The sequence below is a fragment of the Macrobrachium nipponense genome, chromosome 12, assembly GCF_015104395.2.
Source record: "Macrobrachium nipponense isolate FS-2020 chromosome 12, ASM1510439v2, whole genome shotgun sequence".
In the NCBI taxonomy this organism is placed as follows: Eukaryota; Metazoa; Arthropoda; class Malacostraca; order Decapoda; family Palaemonidae; genus Macrobrachium; species Macrobrachium nipponense.
This window is the reverse complement of record NC_087205.1, coordinates 81758742-81776987: the sequence shown is the minus strand read 5'-3', so window position 1 is coordinate 81776987 and position 18246 is coordinate 81758742. Positions and strand designations below refer to the sequence as shown.

Genomic DNA, 18246 nt, shown 5'->3' with positions numbered 1-18246 from the left:
AAATGAAATTGAAATGCGTACAAATTGAATAATTTTATTTCCCCCCCAAAACCCGTTTCCCATTATTGAATCAACAGTCACGCTATCTTGATTTTTTTCATCCAAACGCTGGTCAGTCAGTCTAAATTAACCTGGCTATATGCCAACACTGGCTCTTGCTCTTTGACTGTTGAGAAAAACAAAGAAGGGAATCACTCTAATATTCATTCTTTAACTGATGCACATACGAATTCATTTCATCAGAGTCTGGCAAAAAAATAGGCAAGGGACAAATTCAAATTCCATTACTGTTAAACCCAACGAATCCATGTAACACGTATCTTTCTGAACAGCTTAAATATTTATCTGGAGAACCTGTAAAAAAAGTTTCAGTCAAATATTATGACCTTTCATAGAAATGTCACACGCAATTTATATCTGGTGAGAATAAGACAGTAACACTCCAATTCAGATACGACCAAATATATTGGTTCTAAGTGACTTGTTTTAGTAAATTAATCCATTTACATCTGGAGTCAGAAACAAAGGTAATTACACTAGTGAGAACAAAACAAAAAATGCTGAGAACACGATTACTTTGAAAAGCAAAATATCAGCGATTTGAATATATTCTAGAACGATTGTCTGAATTTGGTCTAATTCTTAATACAGCACAATTACGAGGGATCTGAAACTAAAATGCTACTGAAAACAGGCATAAACATACACACATATATGTATGCATGTATGTATGTATATAAAAAAAACCTACTTGTAATCATCGCTTTACGTATTACTTAATACCTAAGATAAAAAAAAACTAAACTTTTTCCTTCAGGGTGCTCTTCACGGCTATCAAAATTTAGTTAGTTACTTGATGGTAAAAAAAATAAATTAAAGTTTCAAGGTAATTCTCACCGCAGAATTCATAATGGACATAATTCTGACAAGGTTCATATTTAGCATTTGTTTTCTTTTTCTAAAGATCCCCGAAATCCAACATCAAAGACCTCACGAACTTCGCTACCTTTCGAGTTTATTTATTTTATTATTTCATTTTTTTTTTACATACGGAGGATTTGTAGGCAAAGGAAAAATTTGTACATACACAGTATGCTGTGAGTGTGTTTGTAAACAGAAACTAGAGTATACTCAAGGGCAAATCCATGCTTTGGTACCGGGTTTATGAATACTTGCATGCATTTAAATGCTTGGATATTTGGAGCCGCCGTGTATTCGCTAGAAGTGAGCGTCCAGATTTGCCTGATTTTATCTTCTTGCATGTAAATGGCCCTCTATGTGTGCCGTGTTCCTAACAAATAATACGTTTTAGAAACGACATTCGCGTTCTGTTCTTACATTCACTCTTTTATTTATATTCTCACAGTTAGAATAAGGATTCGGGTTAAATATCAAGCGCTTATTCTTAAGGAACGAGATTCTTTCTGTTAGAAATAATCCGAGAGAGAACTGCTTAACGCTAACCGGACGAAAATATTGCCGCCGATTCTTACTTTCTGGGATCTATCCATTATTCTCGTTCTATTGACCGGCGCCGCCTTTAGTTTCTACCTTACATTGCACAGCTTTTGATAAACTTCTGTTTTCACTTTAAAACAGGAATGGTTTCCTTTCCTGAAGGTAGTTTACAAATTGTACACAAAGGATTGTAAAAAAAATGCAAATAACAGGAAATATGTCAAATTCGATCATTGTTACGCAACACGGTGGAAATCATTAAGTCAATGTTGTCCAGTGCTAATAGAAACTGTACTGGGTGGGTTTTGGCAGTTTGTTTGACTAATAAGTTATGCTCTCTTGTAAAAACACTCTTAGAAACGACCCCTGAATATTTATGCCTATGAAAGAGGCATCAGTCAAATGAGGTCAGGGCATAGAAGAAATTCTATGAAGATTCTTAATATCTGTTGAGAGACTTTGACCAAAGTGACAAAATGCGTCTCTATTTGAAGTCATAGAAAGTTCATGTGATTGCACACGGCTTCGTCTCCTTTTTTTATTTTTGTGGATAATCCAACATTTAAACTTTAATTGCAACGACGATGCTCTAACACAAACATACTTGATTTCATTTCTACTGCTAGTTTTGACTAATGTGCGACAGCAGTCCCCAAAATTAAATCAACCAATAACCGGCCCAAAGGTTCAAAGTACTGGAGACCACACCAATACCAGCTACAACAAGAAGGACAAAAAGCAGCAATTATGCACATTGATGTTATGCCATAATGAAGGCAAACAACATCAGGGAAAAGATGAGTTTTGCAATTATGGAGAATTCCTCCCAAACCGCGTATCGAAATGATCGTTCTACTTTAATTTGATTAATTTTTTGATTGATGGACGGATTAAGCTTAAATGTTCGAAATGTGCGAAACCAATTAGGGGATATTTTACTTCAAATCATTAATGATATCATGTCATGATAGGCAATTTCACTGCAAAGTAAAAGCGGCTAACAGGGACACGGCGAATGCGTTGTATTTCCAATTTTATAATAAGGACATAAAATGTAATACATCTATGCATCACATCCATTCCAAATTCTCAATCCATAATACAAGAAGGAAGGAGAGATTAAAGTTATGTAAGGCATATCTGTATCATTTTAGGTGTAATGTAGGAGAAGAAATATATATATTATATATATATTATAATATATTATATATATAATATATTATATATAATATATATAGATATATATATATATATATATATATATATATATATATATATATATATATATGTACAGAAATTATTGATGCTTAATTACTCGCTATTCAAGCTGCAATATTTTTTGGGAATTTTATTATTAGTTTTGAACACGAACATAATGATACACTGAAATATCTTTAACTATCCCCCATGTATTAGATTGGCCAGATGTAAAAAAAAAAACATACTTTTTCTAACTCTTAGGTTCCCTTTTTTTTTACACGGTTTAGCTACAAGACTCCAGAATAATATTTCTTATGAACAGTTAAAGCACTGCAATTCTTACAGTAAACCGCTAAATGTGACAAGTACAATAGGGTAAAGTCAAAAGTATTTTGTACAAAAGTAAAGTCGTCAAATCATCATTTTATGTCAGCACTTTTTTTCTCTTTTTCATACACTGACTTTTAAAAACGAAGAAGAAAAAAAGGGGAAGGAACTCTGGAGTTTTCGTAAATAAAGATGAGTACAGTCATTTAATAATATCAGAAAACAAATTATATTAAAATGATCCACGCGTCTTCAACTTCCTAGCTTTTCAACCTCACAGAAGGGGAAGATTAAGAGGAGAGAGAGAGAGAGAGAGAGAGAGAGAGAGAAGAGATTTTGGGTACTGTTATTCAGTGTCTGAAAACAAATTTCATTAGAATGTTCCACGTGTCTTCACCTTCCTAGCTTTTCAAGTTATAAGAAGGGGGAGACTAAGACGGTTCTATTTCTTTGACGAGAGGGAGAGAGAGAGTAGACGAGAAAGGAGAAGAGAGAGACGGAAGAGAGGAGAGAGGATAGAGAGAGAGAGAGAGAGAGAGTTGATTAGAAATGTAATTAGGGATACGGTACATTTTAGGAATTTCACGTGATTACTGGTCAGCACGGAATTTATTCAATGACGTGATCCGTTCATGTGTAGACTTTCATTTTCCTCCCTCCAGGTGATGGCTGGCTTGAATCCAAGCACTTAATTAATTCCATTTGAACAACGCAAACGCTGGTTCCTCTGGGGAAATTGGGAACACTTCCGTGGGAAGAACTTAGCTCAGGTTCTCTGAAACTGAAAACCTCCTGGCAGGAGTAAATGAAATATGAAGCGCAGACCCCGCAGAGTTAAATATTAGCATATGTTTCTCCAGAAGCAACGGGCAACAAACTTTTCGCTTTTCCTTTGGAAAAGTTATACTGGCCGAAAAGAATCCAATAATGAAAAGACTAAATGTTTTTTTTATAATATTCGTGGAGACGTGAAGCAGACTTCGGCTTGGATTATTTTATGAATCTCTTTCATTCGATATAATTTACGATTTCGCACTATGGCGAATTTTCCTTGAACATTTTCACTGGCAATGTCAAATGCAACAATATAACATGAATATTTGAAAGAAAGTACATTCTTTCACTATTAATTTAACGCAATATTAACGCTTTTCAATAAATCTTATAGATCTCTGCCAGGTAAAACATGCATTACAAATATCCATTCTTCGTTGGAGTTACAAAAATTGAGTGTCTGAAATCCCAGAGATAAGAAGTTCATTCTATTTCTCTTTACAAATAAGGCTACAGTGCGTCACCTCAACTTTATTGGTTACTTCTATTTACTAGATGGATTTTCTAAGATAATACAGAGCTAAAGGGGCTTTTAGGTAATCATAAACAAAGATGTCTGGTGTTATAAGGGCGTAGGGGAAAAATATTAATATATGAGAGTGCTTCCACTCTTCAACTTTGTGTTGTTATTCTGAAAACTAACTAGAAAGCAGAGCCTAAGGGAATTATTCGCTCTCTGATAGAAGAAGATTAATGTTCTAAATGAAAGGAAGACCAATATATACAAATTATTACATACAATTACTGATATCGGATTAACTACAGAGGCAAATATTCGAGTTCTTATCGTATAAACATCAATATTTTGTTCGTTGATATATGTGTTGTTTTATATACAGAAATCAAATGATTTACTCTCTGATAGAAGATAATTAAATGTTGTAAATGAAAAGAAATTCTTACGTGTACCCATTAAAACATCTAGTTGTAGAGTAAAGTATTCAAGTTCTGATCCAGTAAATATAAAATTTTAGTTGTTGATTAATATGTTGTTTGATATACATAGGAAAATACGTTCCATTTATTCTAAAGAATATAACCCTGACTAATACAATTAGAATATATATTCATCAACGGCTAATTCTAACATGATTTCATCTTCTATCTTTTAATAAGGTTATTATTTTATCAAGGCACAGACACAGCCATATGCAGTGAATCGGTATCTTCAGGCTCTGGACGTTTCATGTATTATGGGAATATAATGACAGCAAAAAGACTTTCATACAATGGTGTATATAGTAAGGGTAAGATGAGACAACGTACGTTTATCTAATCTGACATTAATTATTTGTTTGTAATAGTCATTCCAAGCCACAACCTTCTCTCTCTCTCTCTCTCTCTCTCTCTCTCTCTCTCTCTCTCTCTCTCTCTCTCTCTCCGATGGCTGCCTTGAATCCAGGCACTTAATTAACTACATACATACAACGCAATGCCAATGCCCATTGCTCTTGAGGAACTGGCAACACTTAGGTGGGCAGAACTCGACTGATGTTTCCACTTTCGAAAATTAATAAAAAACAAATATAAGGGACAGCAAATGAAAAATGGATTCTTGAGTTAGCCAACTATTGTCAGTGTTATCGGCATTTTATTCAAGGTCTTATCTGATGATTAACCCTAAACTCTCGTTATTAATTTCCATGGAAAGTAGTCCTTCATTCACTGGAAAGCAATAATTCACGATTCGAGATGAAAGTAATCTATAGTGTAAAAAATGTGACTAATACATCAAACGCTAATGGTAACTTTATTCCACTGATGTTCACCTTTACAATTATTTGAGATATCTACGGTATATGGTAATTTTACTGCCCATACACAAGGCAGATGAATAACAAAGTAGACACTATAGAATGTTTTATATAAACCCTTAAATGGCGTATCAAGGATTCATAGCTCGATATAAGTGGCATACTCATAGAAGATTAAAACTCAGATAAATGCTCTGGGAAATTAAAGAAAAAAAGCATGAGCTTAAATTTCATTACAATGTCAATGATTTTCTTTATATTTCTCACTGTATCATTTCACCATTGCTGACAAAAATCACACAGCTGTTGATATAAAACAACACATATATCAATTAACAAAAGTTTAATGTTAACACGATGGGAACTTGAATATAAAGCACATAATGCGCGCCACGTACTTGCGAACATATCTCGAATCTTGACCTTGTCCAGGTGTAGTGAAAATGTTTTGCCGACGTAGATGGGCTTTGTTTTGGTTTCGCTAAAAATGTCTAAAGACAGAGGCGGTTGCATGATGATTAATATACTGGGTACTTTATCATACACTTCAAATTTATGCCTACATTAATCGTATAGTTATAATCGCTCATGGTGAGAGTAAATCTTCAATAGTAGGAAAATTATGGTTAGAAAATGACTTCGGTACCTATTGCTATACAGAGAATATGGTCCATTTCAAATAACATCTTACTGAATTTATACTGGAGAGACAGTAAGGAAATTGAAAATACAGCATTCCTAATTGACGCGCATACCCATTGTGGCCTACAACATTAAACTGTTCATCATAGCTATAATAAAAGTTAAGTAGTTTACTTGCATTTACGCAGTTTTGGAAAATAAACAACTTAATATTTTAAGCATCTAATAGTAACATTAAACCTTTTACAGGACAAACAAAATTAAGAATCCCATTCACCAAAGGGCACTTACTTTTCGGCACGGCCTTCGACGTCATGAGGAAGTTGATGCAAGCAGCTCCGGTCCCGTGGCCAAATATAGTGACATTGTCCGGATCGCCGCCGAACTCTGCTATGTTTTCCTTTAACCAGTGTAACGCTGCTATCTGGTCCATGAGACCGTAGTTTGTTATCGCTCGCTGGTACGGGCTTTCGTTCGTATTTAAGAAACCTGTAAAGGAGACAAGAAAAAGTGACGTAAACAACAATATGAAAGCCAACTTAGAACATCAGGAAGTTTTAAAATATATGTAAAAGAGTAAAACTACGGCTTTGCGCACCAAAGTTAATATTAGGACTAAAAGCAACGGAATTAGAATCTATGTCTCATTTCACCTTATACATTTATACATAGTCAGTGATGAGGGAAGAAGAAGAAGATTTGGTCTCTGTCCCACTCTTTCTATTTGCAATACATATGATGAGAAACACACCCACAATGAGAGAGAGAGAGAGAGAGAGAGAGAGAGAGAGAGAGAGAGAGAGAGAGAGAGAGAGAGAGAGAGAGAGAGAGAGAGAGAGAGAGAGAGAGAGAGAGAGAGTAATTTTGATACGCTGCTGGTGGTTAATAAATAAATGTAACTTGTAAAAAAACAAATGTCTACTCACCGCGAAAAATATATAGCTCCGTTCAGTATCCAGTAGCATATCTACGAAAGTTTATACAGCTTTTTCTCCTATTCGATTGGAAAACTCAAATTACGGCATTTTTTATTTTTACATGCCTATAAATAGAACCTAAAATACTGTCAAGTAAAATATAGCCTCAATTCGGACCCGATAAAAACGTATGACACGTAGACGAAGACTAAAATTACTCCGGGATTTCAGATACGTCATAATCAGTCACGGAATTACGAGGGAAAAATATATAAAACGGAAGCTGGAATTAACGTGTCAGAGTAAACGAAAAGAGGATATTAATGTCCGTGGAGTTTTTCGCCTTTGCCCTTTTAACGATAATTTATAAGATTTTCTCCTTGTTTTATCACTGAATATATCCTTAAATATCCATGTACGTGCAGTCAAATCGACCATCATTTAGCTTTGAGAAATTCTGTGGTTAATTGACTTTTGCATACAATGACATTTACAGCTATTTCAGCAGATGTCTTCCAACTGAAGTTACATCTTATAATTCAAAATAATCCTTACGTCTTGAATTAGATTCACCAGTGTATTTTACAGTAAAGAATTCCGTGTAATTTAATCTACTGCCTACAGCCTTTACAAAGTTTTCCAAAGCGTACCGTTGGGCGTTGTAAAACCCAAACTTTTTTCAATTTATATGGAAATAAAAAATTTACAACATGACAAAGGCGCTATATATAGATCAAAGGGTCAACAACGCATACACATGACCGAAGAGAAAAAATAAAAGTGATTCGCAAAAAATAAGTTGCCAGATTTCCGCACTGGTGACAGAGAAACATGAGTGCCATCGAGTTCATGTAATCCAGATGAATCACACGAGTAATGAATGCAAATTCATAAAGAGACGAAACCACTGATGGTGCGTTTCCAAAACACCGAGCTCTATATGTCAGTTTCACTGTCCAACCTACATCGTAGGAAAGATGTTTAATTTTCGGACACTTGAATGCTGATGGGAATGCCTTGCTGGAGTTTGCGAACGTATGCAGAGCACAAAGAGGAAAGCGCAGGAATGAACTGGAAAGGACGGCATAACGCTCCGACCAAGAGCAGCCTAGAAGTCTTCAGGCCTCCTAGTCAACTTTAAACAGTAGGCAAAAAACATTTACATAATCTTATGCCCCGATAAGGGAGCAGAGTGCTGAGTCAGGTCTTGTAAATTGTCTTAGCTCAAGCACCCTGTATCCTTTTATCTCTCGTCTCCTCTTCCTTCTCTCCTCTCTCTCTCTCTCTTACATCTCTCTCTTCTCTACTCTCTCTCTCTCTCTCTCTCTCCTCTCTCTCTCTCTCTCTCTCTCTCTCTCTCTGACACTGAACTACTTTTCGTTATTTCATAAAAGTGGTCTAAAATTGGGTATTTTGGTGAAAAGCATCTCAATCGTTAACTGCCATTATGCACTCGAGAGAGAAGTATATGAATCCTAAATTTACCATTTACTTGGTTATTAAATCTCTCTCTCTCTCTCTCTCTCTCTCTCTCTCTCTCTCTCTCTCTCTCTCTCGCTCATTCTAGTGTTCGGTGACTCCTGAAACGCATGCTTTATATCCACTCGGGGGCTGGCTCAGCCATATTAAAAGTTGATGTTTTGTAAACCCAATAATTTTACGCTGATCATTACGATGTCAACATCAGCAACTACAAACTCATGAAAACGAAATCATTAAATACTGTACACAATTCAGAATTTCACAACGGCTCACCTAATCCCTATCACATTCAATTACGCTTATTGGCTGCCAGGTAAGGACCGTGCTCTCATATGACCAGTTTTAAAGAAGTTTCATTAAGCAGGCATTTGACAGCACGGCCTCTTGCGTACAAAAGTAAGAAGATCGTATGCCTAAAACTACATGGGCTGAAGAACTGAGAGAGAGATTACTCTTTTACAGTTTAATATATCATTCTATGTATTAACACTTTCGCAGTCTGAAGACGTAAAAGTACTTCATCGCTTACCTAAACCTCAAGATTCCCCTTGTCTTCTAATGGATGGATCCCTAGGAGGGTTCCTCGTTCAAACCTGAGTCCCCTTGCACCTCAAGATGAACCCGGGAAGAAAACCGTTGTGTAGAACGGTGTCTCCGTGCCCTCATGAAAAGCACCAGAATAAACAATAACCTTTAACAACGATAATTTCTGAGAGGATGCTACCATGGAGAAAGAACAGTCTGAGGAAACGGTTACGCTACGTATCGAAAGATATTAAACGAAAATTAATATAAAATCGTCAGTGAAGGTTTCTCTTAGAAAATGTTGACGGCAGAAATGATAGCCTTGCATAATGATGCTCTTTGGGAATGATAAACAAAGTGAGAAGGCATCACACAAAGGGACGTTTTCGTGAACCCATGTACCTGAAAATTCATCATAAACGAAAAGACTAACAATACAATTCACTGCTGGAAAAATATTTTTCGGCTATGTTATCAGAAAAACGAAATGAGGAAGTCAGCTTAAGGAAATGGAATCTTGAAGTGAAACAGCGATTCTCAATCTCGAAAAAAATTGGATCGAAGATTAAAAAAAACTATAAGTTTCAATATTGTTTCTATTATGTTTGTGGTTGTTATGTTAAAGTCTTAACTGCGGGATGCTGGAATAAAAACAATAAAAATATTTCCCAGAATATCAAGACTGCAAAACAACGCAGTCATAATCACCTTAGTATGATTCAGTATGACGTCACCCAAGTCCGGGCATTCGGTAAGTTCATTAACAGCCTGATACAAGTTGCACAAAATATTTTATTGAATCAGACAATTATTTTTAATCAGTACGAGCAAATATAAATACCTTAATAGGATTGCATATGGATTTCTATTGACAACATTACGGATCAGAACTTTGGGCTAATGGAATACGTTCCAGGTTGCATTCCGTTTGATGCTACATTAAGCAAACGAATGAATAAAAGCAGATGGGTATCGCTTCTCTCCTGGTAATAAAAGAACACAATTTAATATGAAGTGAGCTTCCGCTGATGTTTTTAATTTTGGTGAAAGTAAAACAGAAATGTTTATAACACGCAGCAAATTAAATTACGTGTGATTTATTTGTCTTGTTAACCAGAATACCTATGACACTTCCAACGCGCGAAACGACACTAAATGTCAGCCGCGTCACGTTCTGTGATAAGACATCGGATTTCGGAGCGTTTGTAAGAAAGAAATAAGATTAAAATACGGCGTACACGAAAGAACAGAGGGGAAAGGATGCAGCATCCGAGAACTCTGCCTCTTCTGTGAACAAGAGCGAATCATGACTTAAATAAATGGCGACGAGTCTCGGGAGAGTGACAAGAGGAAACATTCTGGGAACTGGAGACGCACCACAGTTACAGGTAAAAGAGCTGGATTCGCCTTCTTTACCAATTTCACCCCCTCTCAAGTTTCCGGGATAATGTTCCAGTCACTTGATAAAGGGTGATAGGCGTGTTCCAGAATTTCATAAACGGAATAAACATGTAAAAATTGCATCGTAGTATAATGATGTATGAAACTCTCAACCGCGGTCCATGAAATTTGCAGCCACTGCCCGGTAGTGTCCTGCGTTGTTGGCCCTTACAGCGGTGCCAGACGCACGATCACTCTAACAATAACCTTGAATAAAAATAAACACTACTGAGGCTAGAGGGCTGCAATTTGATATGTTTGATGGTTGGAGGGTGGATGATCAACACAACAATTTGCAACCCTCTAACCTCAGTAGTCTTTAAGATCTGAGGGCGGACAGAAAAAGTGCGGACGGACAGACAAACAGCCATCTCAATAGTTTTCTTTGAAAGAAAGCTAAAAAGTTGGCATTATCCTATTATAATATCTCTATGTGATGGAGAAACTTGAAATACAAATGTAATCGCTTAATGATTTAACCGGACAACCAGATCCTTCCAATTCTCAAAAGGAAACGAACGTCGACAAGGTAACGAGGTTACAGGAAATCGAAGTCCCAGGTTTAACTCTGTCAAGGTAAATATGGAACGGAGGCCTTCTTGAACAAAAAGAGAAACCTTAGAGCAAAACTGGATAAATGCTATAAAAAAAATAAATAAAAAACAGGAGAGACTGTTGACAAGAACACTTGAAATTAGAAACCACGGTTTTCTTGTATTTACTTCAAGTCTGCAAAACGCAGTGAATTTGTTGCTCCCGGATATTATTTTAGAAATTGTAGGAAAGTATCCTACGAGATATGAAGAAACTTTCGGAAGGAAGAACTGTAAATAATGTCCTATCAAAATACATGTAGTATGTGTATATGTATTCAGCTTCCATACGGCATGTGGTATTCAAAAGGACCTTTGAGTAACGAAGCATGATAATTTTCAACTCTTCTGTGCGGTATTTTTGCTTGACGATGGTACAGAATAATATCTTATATTTTCCCGAGGTAGTGTTTCCGTTATGTTTGGAATATTACAAACAGCCGCAACAAGAACGGCGACAACAAATTCCAAAATTTTAGATGACAGGTACCACTTTCCACGAAAAAACAAAAGTAAAAATATTTACGTATACGTTTTGCTAGTCTGACAGTACGCCACACTTAACCTCCTGACATACACCAGAATCCTGCATTCGTTTTCCTTTTACATAAAAATGTAAAAAAAAAATCTGCATAGTAAAAGTTCTGACTAATATTCAAACGCCCCACCACCACCACACCTGACTCAGTTTTTGACAGTTTCGATGACTTAACTTTCGCAGTTGCTGCTATTAAATCTCTTGTTTAAATTTCTGCAGTGAAACCTGACGTGCTTCACTTCACAACTTTCTTTCAAGAAGAAATTCTCCATTTTCTCTTTAACAAGACCTTGCAAGACTGCGCTCCCACTGGTTGATCTGGCATTACATAAATCTCGCTTTGATTCAAATACACCGCGCTTAAAATATGAAATATTTCACGCCACTGATATTCAGACCTGCTTTCCTGGGAGCCATAAAGTGACAGGGGATTTTTGTATCATTTCCTTCATCTTTGAAGGGATTTACAGAATTTACTATAGTCTTTACCTTTCTTTTCTTGAAGGCGGCGTACTAGTCGCCATATATCTTTCCACTGGATTTGATCTGTCAACCTTCCTTATGGAGGAAATCTGGCTATAAGATATGGAGGGGACTGGATGTGCAGGTAAAGATGGGAACGGGGATGGGTTAGTCCTTGCTTGCAGAATGTAAGGGTAACACTTTTACTAAGATTGATTTTCTTGCTACTCTGTTGGGAACTGAATACACTTATTTTTTCTTCAGAAGAAGTCAAAGCCTAAATGACTCCCCATGTTTAAGGTAAACTGTTCATAAACCAAGTAAAGGATAATAATAATAATAATAATAATAATAATAATAATAATAATAATAATAATAATAATAATAATAATAATAATAATAATAATAATAATAATAATAATGACTACAACGAAGAACATCAAAATCTAAATTACGGAGAAATTAAGTTATATTTTTGAGTTCATTTTAGCAATCCAAAATGACGAAGTAGGAGACGTTTGAGGTTCCACATATCAAGGTCTGGTTGGGATGGAGGGCAAGAGGCTTTCATGAATGAGGTTTAAAAAAAAAGTATAAAGCACATTTATGCCTTATTTAGCAGCACTGCAATTATGCGATATATAATCATTTATGTTTAAAAATCAAGACCTCTACATGACATTGCATATATACATATATATTATATATGTGTATGTATACACATAATATATATATATATATATATATATATATATATATATATATATATATATTTATATATATATATATATTATATTATATATACACACACACATATATATATATATATATATATATATATATATATATATATATATACTACATTACTAGTGCCTGGTGGCAGGCAACCGTAGACCGAGATTGTTCGAATTGTATTATCATCGTTATTTTCCATTGTAGAAGAAAAGTAAAAGTATATTTGGAATCCTCGTGAAAGGTTCTATTTAAACAATATTTTCGTTCTGCTTTACAACTAATATTACAGAAGTTAGCGTAGCCGGATATCCGACCGGATATTCGGATCAAAACGGACCACGGGTAAAAACTACCCCCTAATATCTTCGTTATTTTTCATCTCAGAGAAATGTACCATCATATTTGGAATCCTCGTGATACGTTTGTCAGAACATGCTTTCTTTTTTCTATACGAACAATGATAAAGAAGTTAGCATGGACGGATATGTGGTCGGATATCCGGATCAGTAAGGTATCCGGTTAAAAACCATCCCCAATAAAATCTACATATATGGTCCGACTTTGGCTGAATTCGGTCCATCAGCTTCGCCGTTTGCAGCGAATTTACATATATACATAATCCAACTGTCAGCATTATATATATAAGATATATATATATATATATATATATATATATATATATATATATATATATATATATTAATTAACATATCACATACACACTTGTTTTGAGCAATAGTACAATTCCTAGAAGGACCTCATTTTAACTGGATGGTATCTACCGGAGTTATTTATTCATACAATTCAAAAGCTTTCAAGGACAACCAGTTCTCAGCATCAAGTATCCATAATGAGAACTGGTTGTTCTTGGAAGCTTGTAACTTTTTTGAATAAATAACTCGGCTAGATATCATCCAATTTGAATGAGGTCCATCTAGTAATATACGTATATATATACATACATATATACATACATACACACACATATATATATAATATATATATATACAAAATCCGAATGCCTTTTCCGTTTACAGAGAAAATTAAGTGATGAAATAATAAAGTAAACTGATTCAAAGGACGTTTTTCATGTTTTAATCCACAGTCATCTACGGATCTCTCTAAAAAGAGAAAACACAACCCTTTGAATTTCAGAGAGAACCGACACAGCCTCAATAAACTGGCAACTGACAAAGCCTCACTGTGAAACAAAATATATAACACAGTCATTAGTTTATGTCGATCATTCTATTGTACCGAGAGCTGGATATAACAATCACTTTCCCAGTAACGACGGTAATCAGCCTCCTCTTCTCATTGAGAGTTAATTGCAAATACTACCCGTACTATAAAAGTTGTTTAGAACACATCGTCAACACTCGGGGAATAATGTGATTCAATTACACTGGTGTATGACAATAAGCATATTCGAAATAAATTAAAAGTTCGCTCGATTGGGTCTCGGTTTGAAAAACTTGAAGGAGAAATGTTTACTGTTGCTGAAGTGGATCTGACTGGTACACGAGGTTCGAAGAGACTCTTGATTGAGATATCTCCTAACATTGACGAACAGGGAGTAGTATGTTCCCGAACCATAACGCAGCAGGAATTCTGTGAAAAGCTTTCCTTACTTGCTGTTGACAGAACACTCAAATGCATCAACAAATCACTTATTCTAAAATAAATAGATTTCACAACACAACGCAGCTAAGAAACTCTGCGACCAAACTGAGTGAGGTCTGGTCATCGAAAAACCTAATTGTTAATCAAGATGTTATGTATGCCTGTCATAAACACTTGTTATTTACGCCGCCGTCTGAGGCGTCCATTATCGTGCCCTGGCAAGCTGCAAGCTAACAGTGAGTCCGACTTTTGAAAAAGAGGTTACCAGGACACGATAGAGTGAAACCTTCAGATTCATTGGCTGCAGTTAAATTAATATTCTTATTAAGTAAGCCAGAGGTAACTGACTCCATTTACAATCGTCCGTATAACGGGAAAAGAACACAACGAAATAAAAAAAAATAAACGTCGAATGAAAAGGGAAAAAATGAAATAAATAATCAATATCACGTAAATAAATATTCATATAAATAAATGTAAGCTGAAACAAATGCAGTGTATTTTCAATACTAATCCTGATATATTTTCCGTGCAGAGAGCTCAATGAGAGCTTTCAGGGTAAATCAACAGTAAAGTCAAATCATAAAGCAGGGATTTCAAGGAATACTATATCTAGCATTTCTTCCGTATTTGAACTTACTGACGATTATTCCGATGGTAAAATATAAATTTCTGGGGGAAAAAATCGACCTGTTTTTATGGCATTCCTATAGGGATTCCGAAAAAGTGGGGTAGCTAATGAAGCGTAAAAAAATAGTATAAAAAATAACTTAGTGTTCTTATCTAAACAAAGGAAAAATATTAACGAAATATATGAATTTATAGTTTCTGTAGTGTAACGGCTTCGTATATTTCTTATTACGGACCATAAACGAAATATAGAAAGAAAATGTAATAGGCCACTATATTTCGACCTATATCGCCTCGAAACATATCGGTCGAAATAAAATAGCTTATTCCCCCTTCCCATAAAAAAAAACAAAAAAAAAAAAAAAATCTTCTGTGAGTTTTGGTTTTCTGTAAAAGAAAACTATTGAGATTGCTTTGTCTGTCCGTCCGCACTTTTTTATGTCCGCCTTCAGATCTTAAAAACCACTGAGGCTAGAGGGCTGCAAATTAGTATGTTGATCATCCACCCTCCCATCACTAAACATATCAAATTGCAGCCCTCTAGCACTCAGTATTTTGTTTTTTTTATTTAAGGTTAAAGTTAGCAATGATCGTGGGTCTGGCACCGCTATAGGTGCCAACAACACAGGCCACCATCGCGCCGTGGTTGAGAGTTTCATACAGCGTTATACACTGTACAGAAAACTCAAATGCCTTCGGCGCATTTTTTTTACACGTGAAGATGTTATGATCTGAAGAAATTAAATTAACTGATTTTACTAAATTCTTCAAAAAAACTAAACCTAAAGTGACTAATATAATCCAATTATCCACAAAGTGCTAATGGAATATTCCTCGTAACTACATCTGCAGTGTAAATGAAACTTTATCATGAATGATGAAGTCGCCAGGAATGAAAGAAGACAAATTGCGAAAAAACACTTTTTTTTTTTCTATGACATATTCTTCAGTGCGACAAATATCAGGAAATGATATCAGGAGGTATTATTATTTTTCTACGTATATTTTGTAGTGTATGTAACTCTTGAACTTCAGTGATAAATGTTCAGATAACTTGGAGTAAAAAAAATTTAGTTGAATACATAAGAATAATTATATCTTTTTCTATATTGGCAGCGCAAAAAATTCAAACTAAAATGAAAACGCTTTTGGATGTATTTTTACATGAACATCTAATTTTTTATAACTTCGCGCAAGATGACAACAGAATTATTTAACAAGAAATAATATTTTCTTTCAGATTTCCAGTGTAAATAACTGTTGGGCCGTATTGCTAACCAAGTAGGCAGACAATAAGCCAAATTCCTGGCGAAATAAGATAAAAGAAGCGACCCTATAAAGACCCCCCCTGTTAGAACGTTCACTTGTGAGAACGTCACCGCCGTATCTCTCGCCATTAATAACAGTGTTACTCTTTATTTTCCGCTTCATTAGCCTGAAGTTTCTACAAAAGCTCCCGAACATTATTATTCTCTCGTGATTAATGAACTTTAGGCGTAAACAATATTTCAGAAGTTATAATTGGGCTTGATTAATGACTGTAAGACCCAACATTCCGGTTAACGGGGTGCACAACGAGACTGGGATTACCTGAAGGGATGGAGGTGGGGGGGAGGGGAGAGAGAAGAGAGAGAGAGAGAGAGAGAGAGAGAGAGAGAGAGAGAGAGAGAGAGAGCGCACTAAGTGTCACATAAGACGGGTACAATGATGCCTAGTTAGTGGCGGAGTTTAACGGTGAAGTCGATTTAAGGATAAAAAAAAGGATGTAATACATGGGAAAGGGAGGGAGGGAGGGAGATAAGGGAGAATGAAGAGTAGGGGGACGGGGAGGAAGGGGTGGGGGGGCTAGTGAATGGGCAATGCCGGGCTATTATCCCTCGTACTTTTCCGGCCGCTCTTCAAAGCGATTCGCGGCGCAAACATGATTACCGCTCCGATCAACACGGGTGTTCAAACACTATGGCCCTCTGTGTGGCTTCAGCCGACGATGTGAAGAAGAATGAGAGGGAGAAAAAGAACAAGATGCAATGGCCGTGTGAAAATCTATTTGGCGTGTAATGTTGTTTCGGATGCCTAGATCGGACTGCCTCCGTGTGATGCGCATCAAAGGAAGCGATGGATGGTTAGCACAAACAGAAGCACAAAGAAAAATATTTGTAGCTAGGAAACATAGGATGATCATACGGCAACTGGGGATCGGTGTGTGTTGTTTGCTTTGCATTTCTGCTCTTTGTGCTGGAAGTACGCGCGTTCTAAAAATGCATGCAGCTAACATGCACGCAAGAACGAGTTCCCAATTGATCATTATTCCCAGAAACTCAAAACACTGTAGCCGAAACAGAATTCTATAATAATAATAATAATAATAATAATAATAATAATAATAATAATAATAATAATAATAATAATAATAATAATAATAATAATAATTTCTTTATGACTAGTAGCGCTTAGAAAACAAAAGGATTCATAGAATTCTGAAGACTACAAAGTGAAGAATAAGAGAAGTTCAGTTCCCAAAATTTTTACAGAACAGAGCCAGATGCCCAGTTAAACGAGAAGTGGTCACGTGTCTAAAAGATCGAGGAGGTAAACAGACAATGGAAAGCTTTATACAACGGAAGAGGAGCTAAAGTAGTAAAGTAATCTACCATGAGATTCAGGGCCTCTGTAACACGGTTTTTTCGCAATAACTTTTCATCTATGCATTTCATAAATATAACGCTTAATCAGAATACACATTATATCTACACATAAATTTTGACTGTATTCTGGATTACGTAGGTTGAATAAATTTGGTACTTATAATGTAAAAGCGACTTTTTTTGAAGACGGACCAACTTACTCAGAGAAAAAGTTTCTAACGCACTCGTTACGTAACTTATGACATATCCTTTCTTCCCTCTTTCTCGATGGATGATTGGCTATACGTAACGAAGGCTAGACCTCTGGCAACAATGACATAAATATGTAAATACAAGCAAAGCAGTACACCTTTATGAACTCTGAAACCTCTCCACTGATAATTGTCATAATGAACAAACCAACAAAACATGTTAATAAATACAAAAACACTTCGATTATTG

The 18246-nt window shown here is 35.6% G+C and overlaps 1 protein-coding gene across 1 annotated transcript in view; it reads right to left on the bottom strand.

The window, feature by feature from the left end:
* Positions 1–18246, bottom strand: part of LOC135224615 (neuroligin-2-like) — an 81383-nt gene that overhangs the window by 40342 nt on the left and 22795 nt on the right. Inside the window, exon 2 of the mRNA XM_064263792.1 lies at positions 6507–6704. Coding sequence (XP_064119862.1) covers positions 6507–6704 — 198 coding nt within the window. The remainder of the gene's footprint in view (positions 1–6506; positions 6705–18246) is intronic.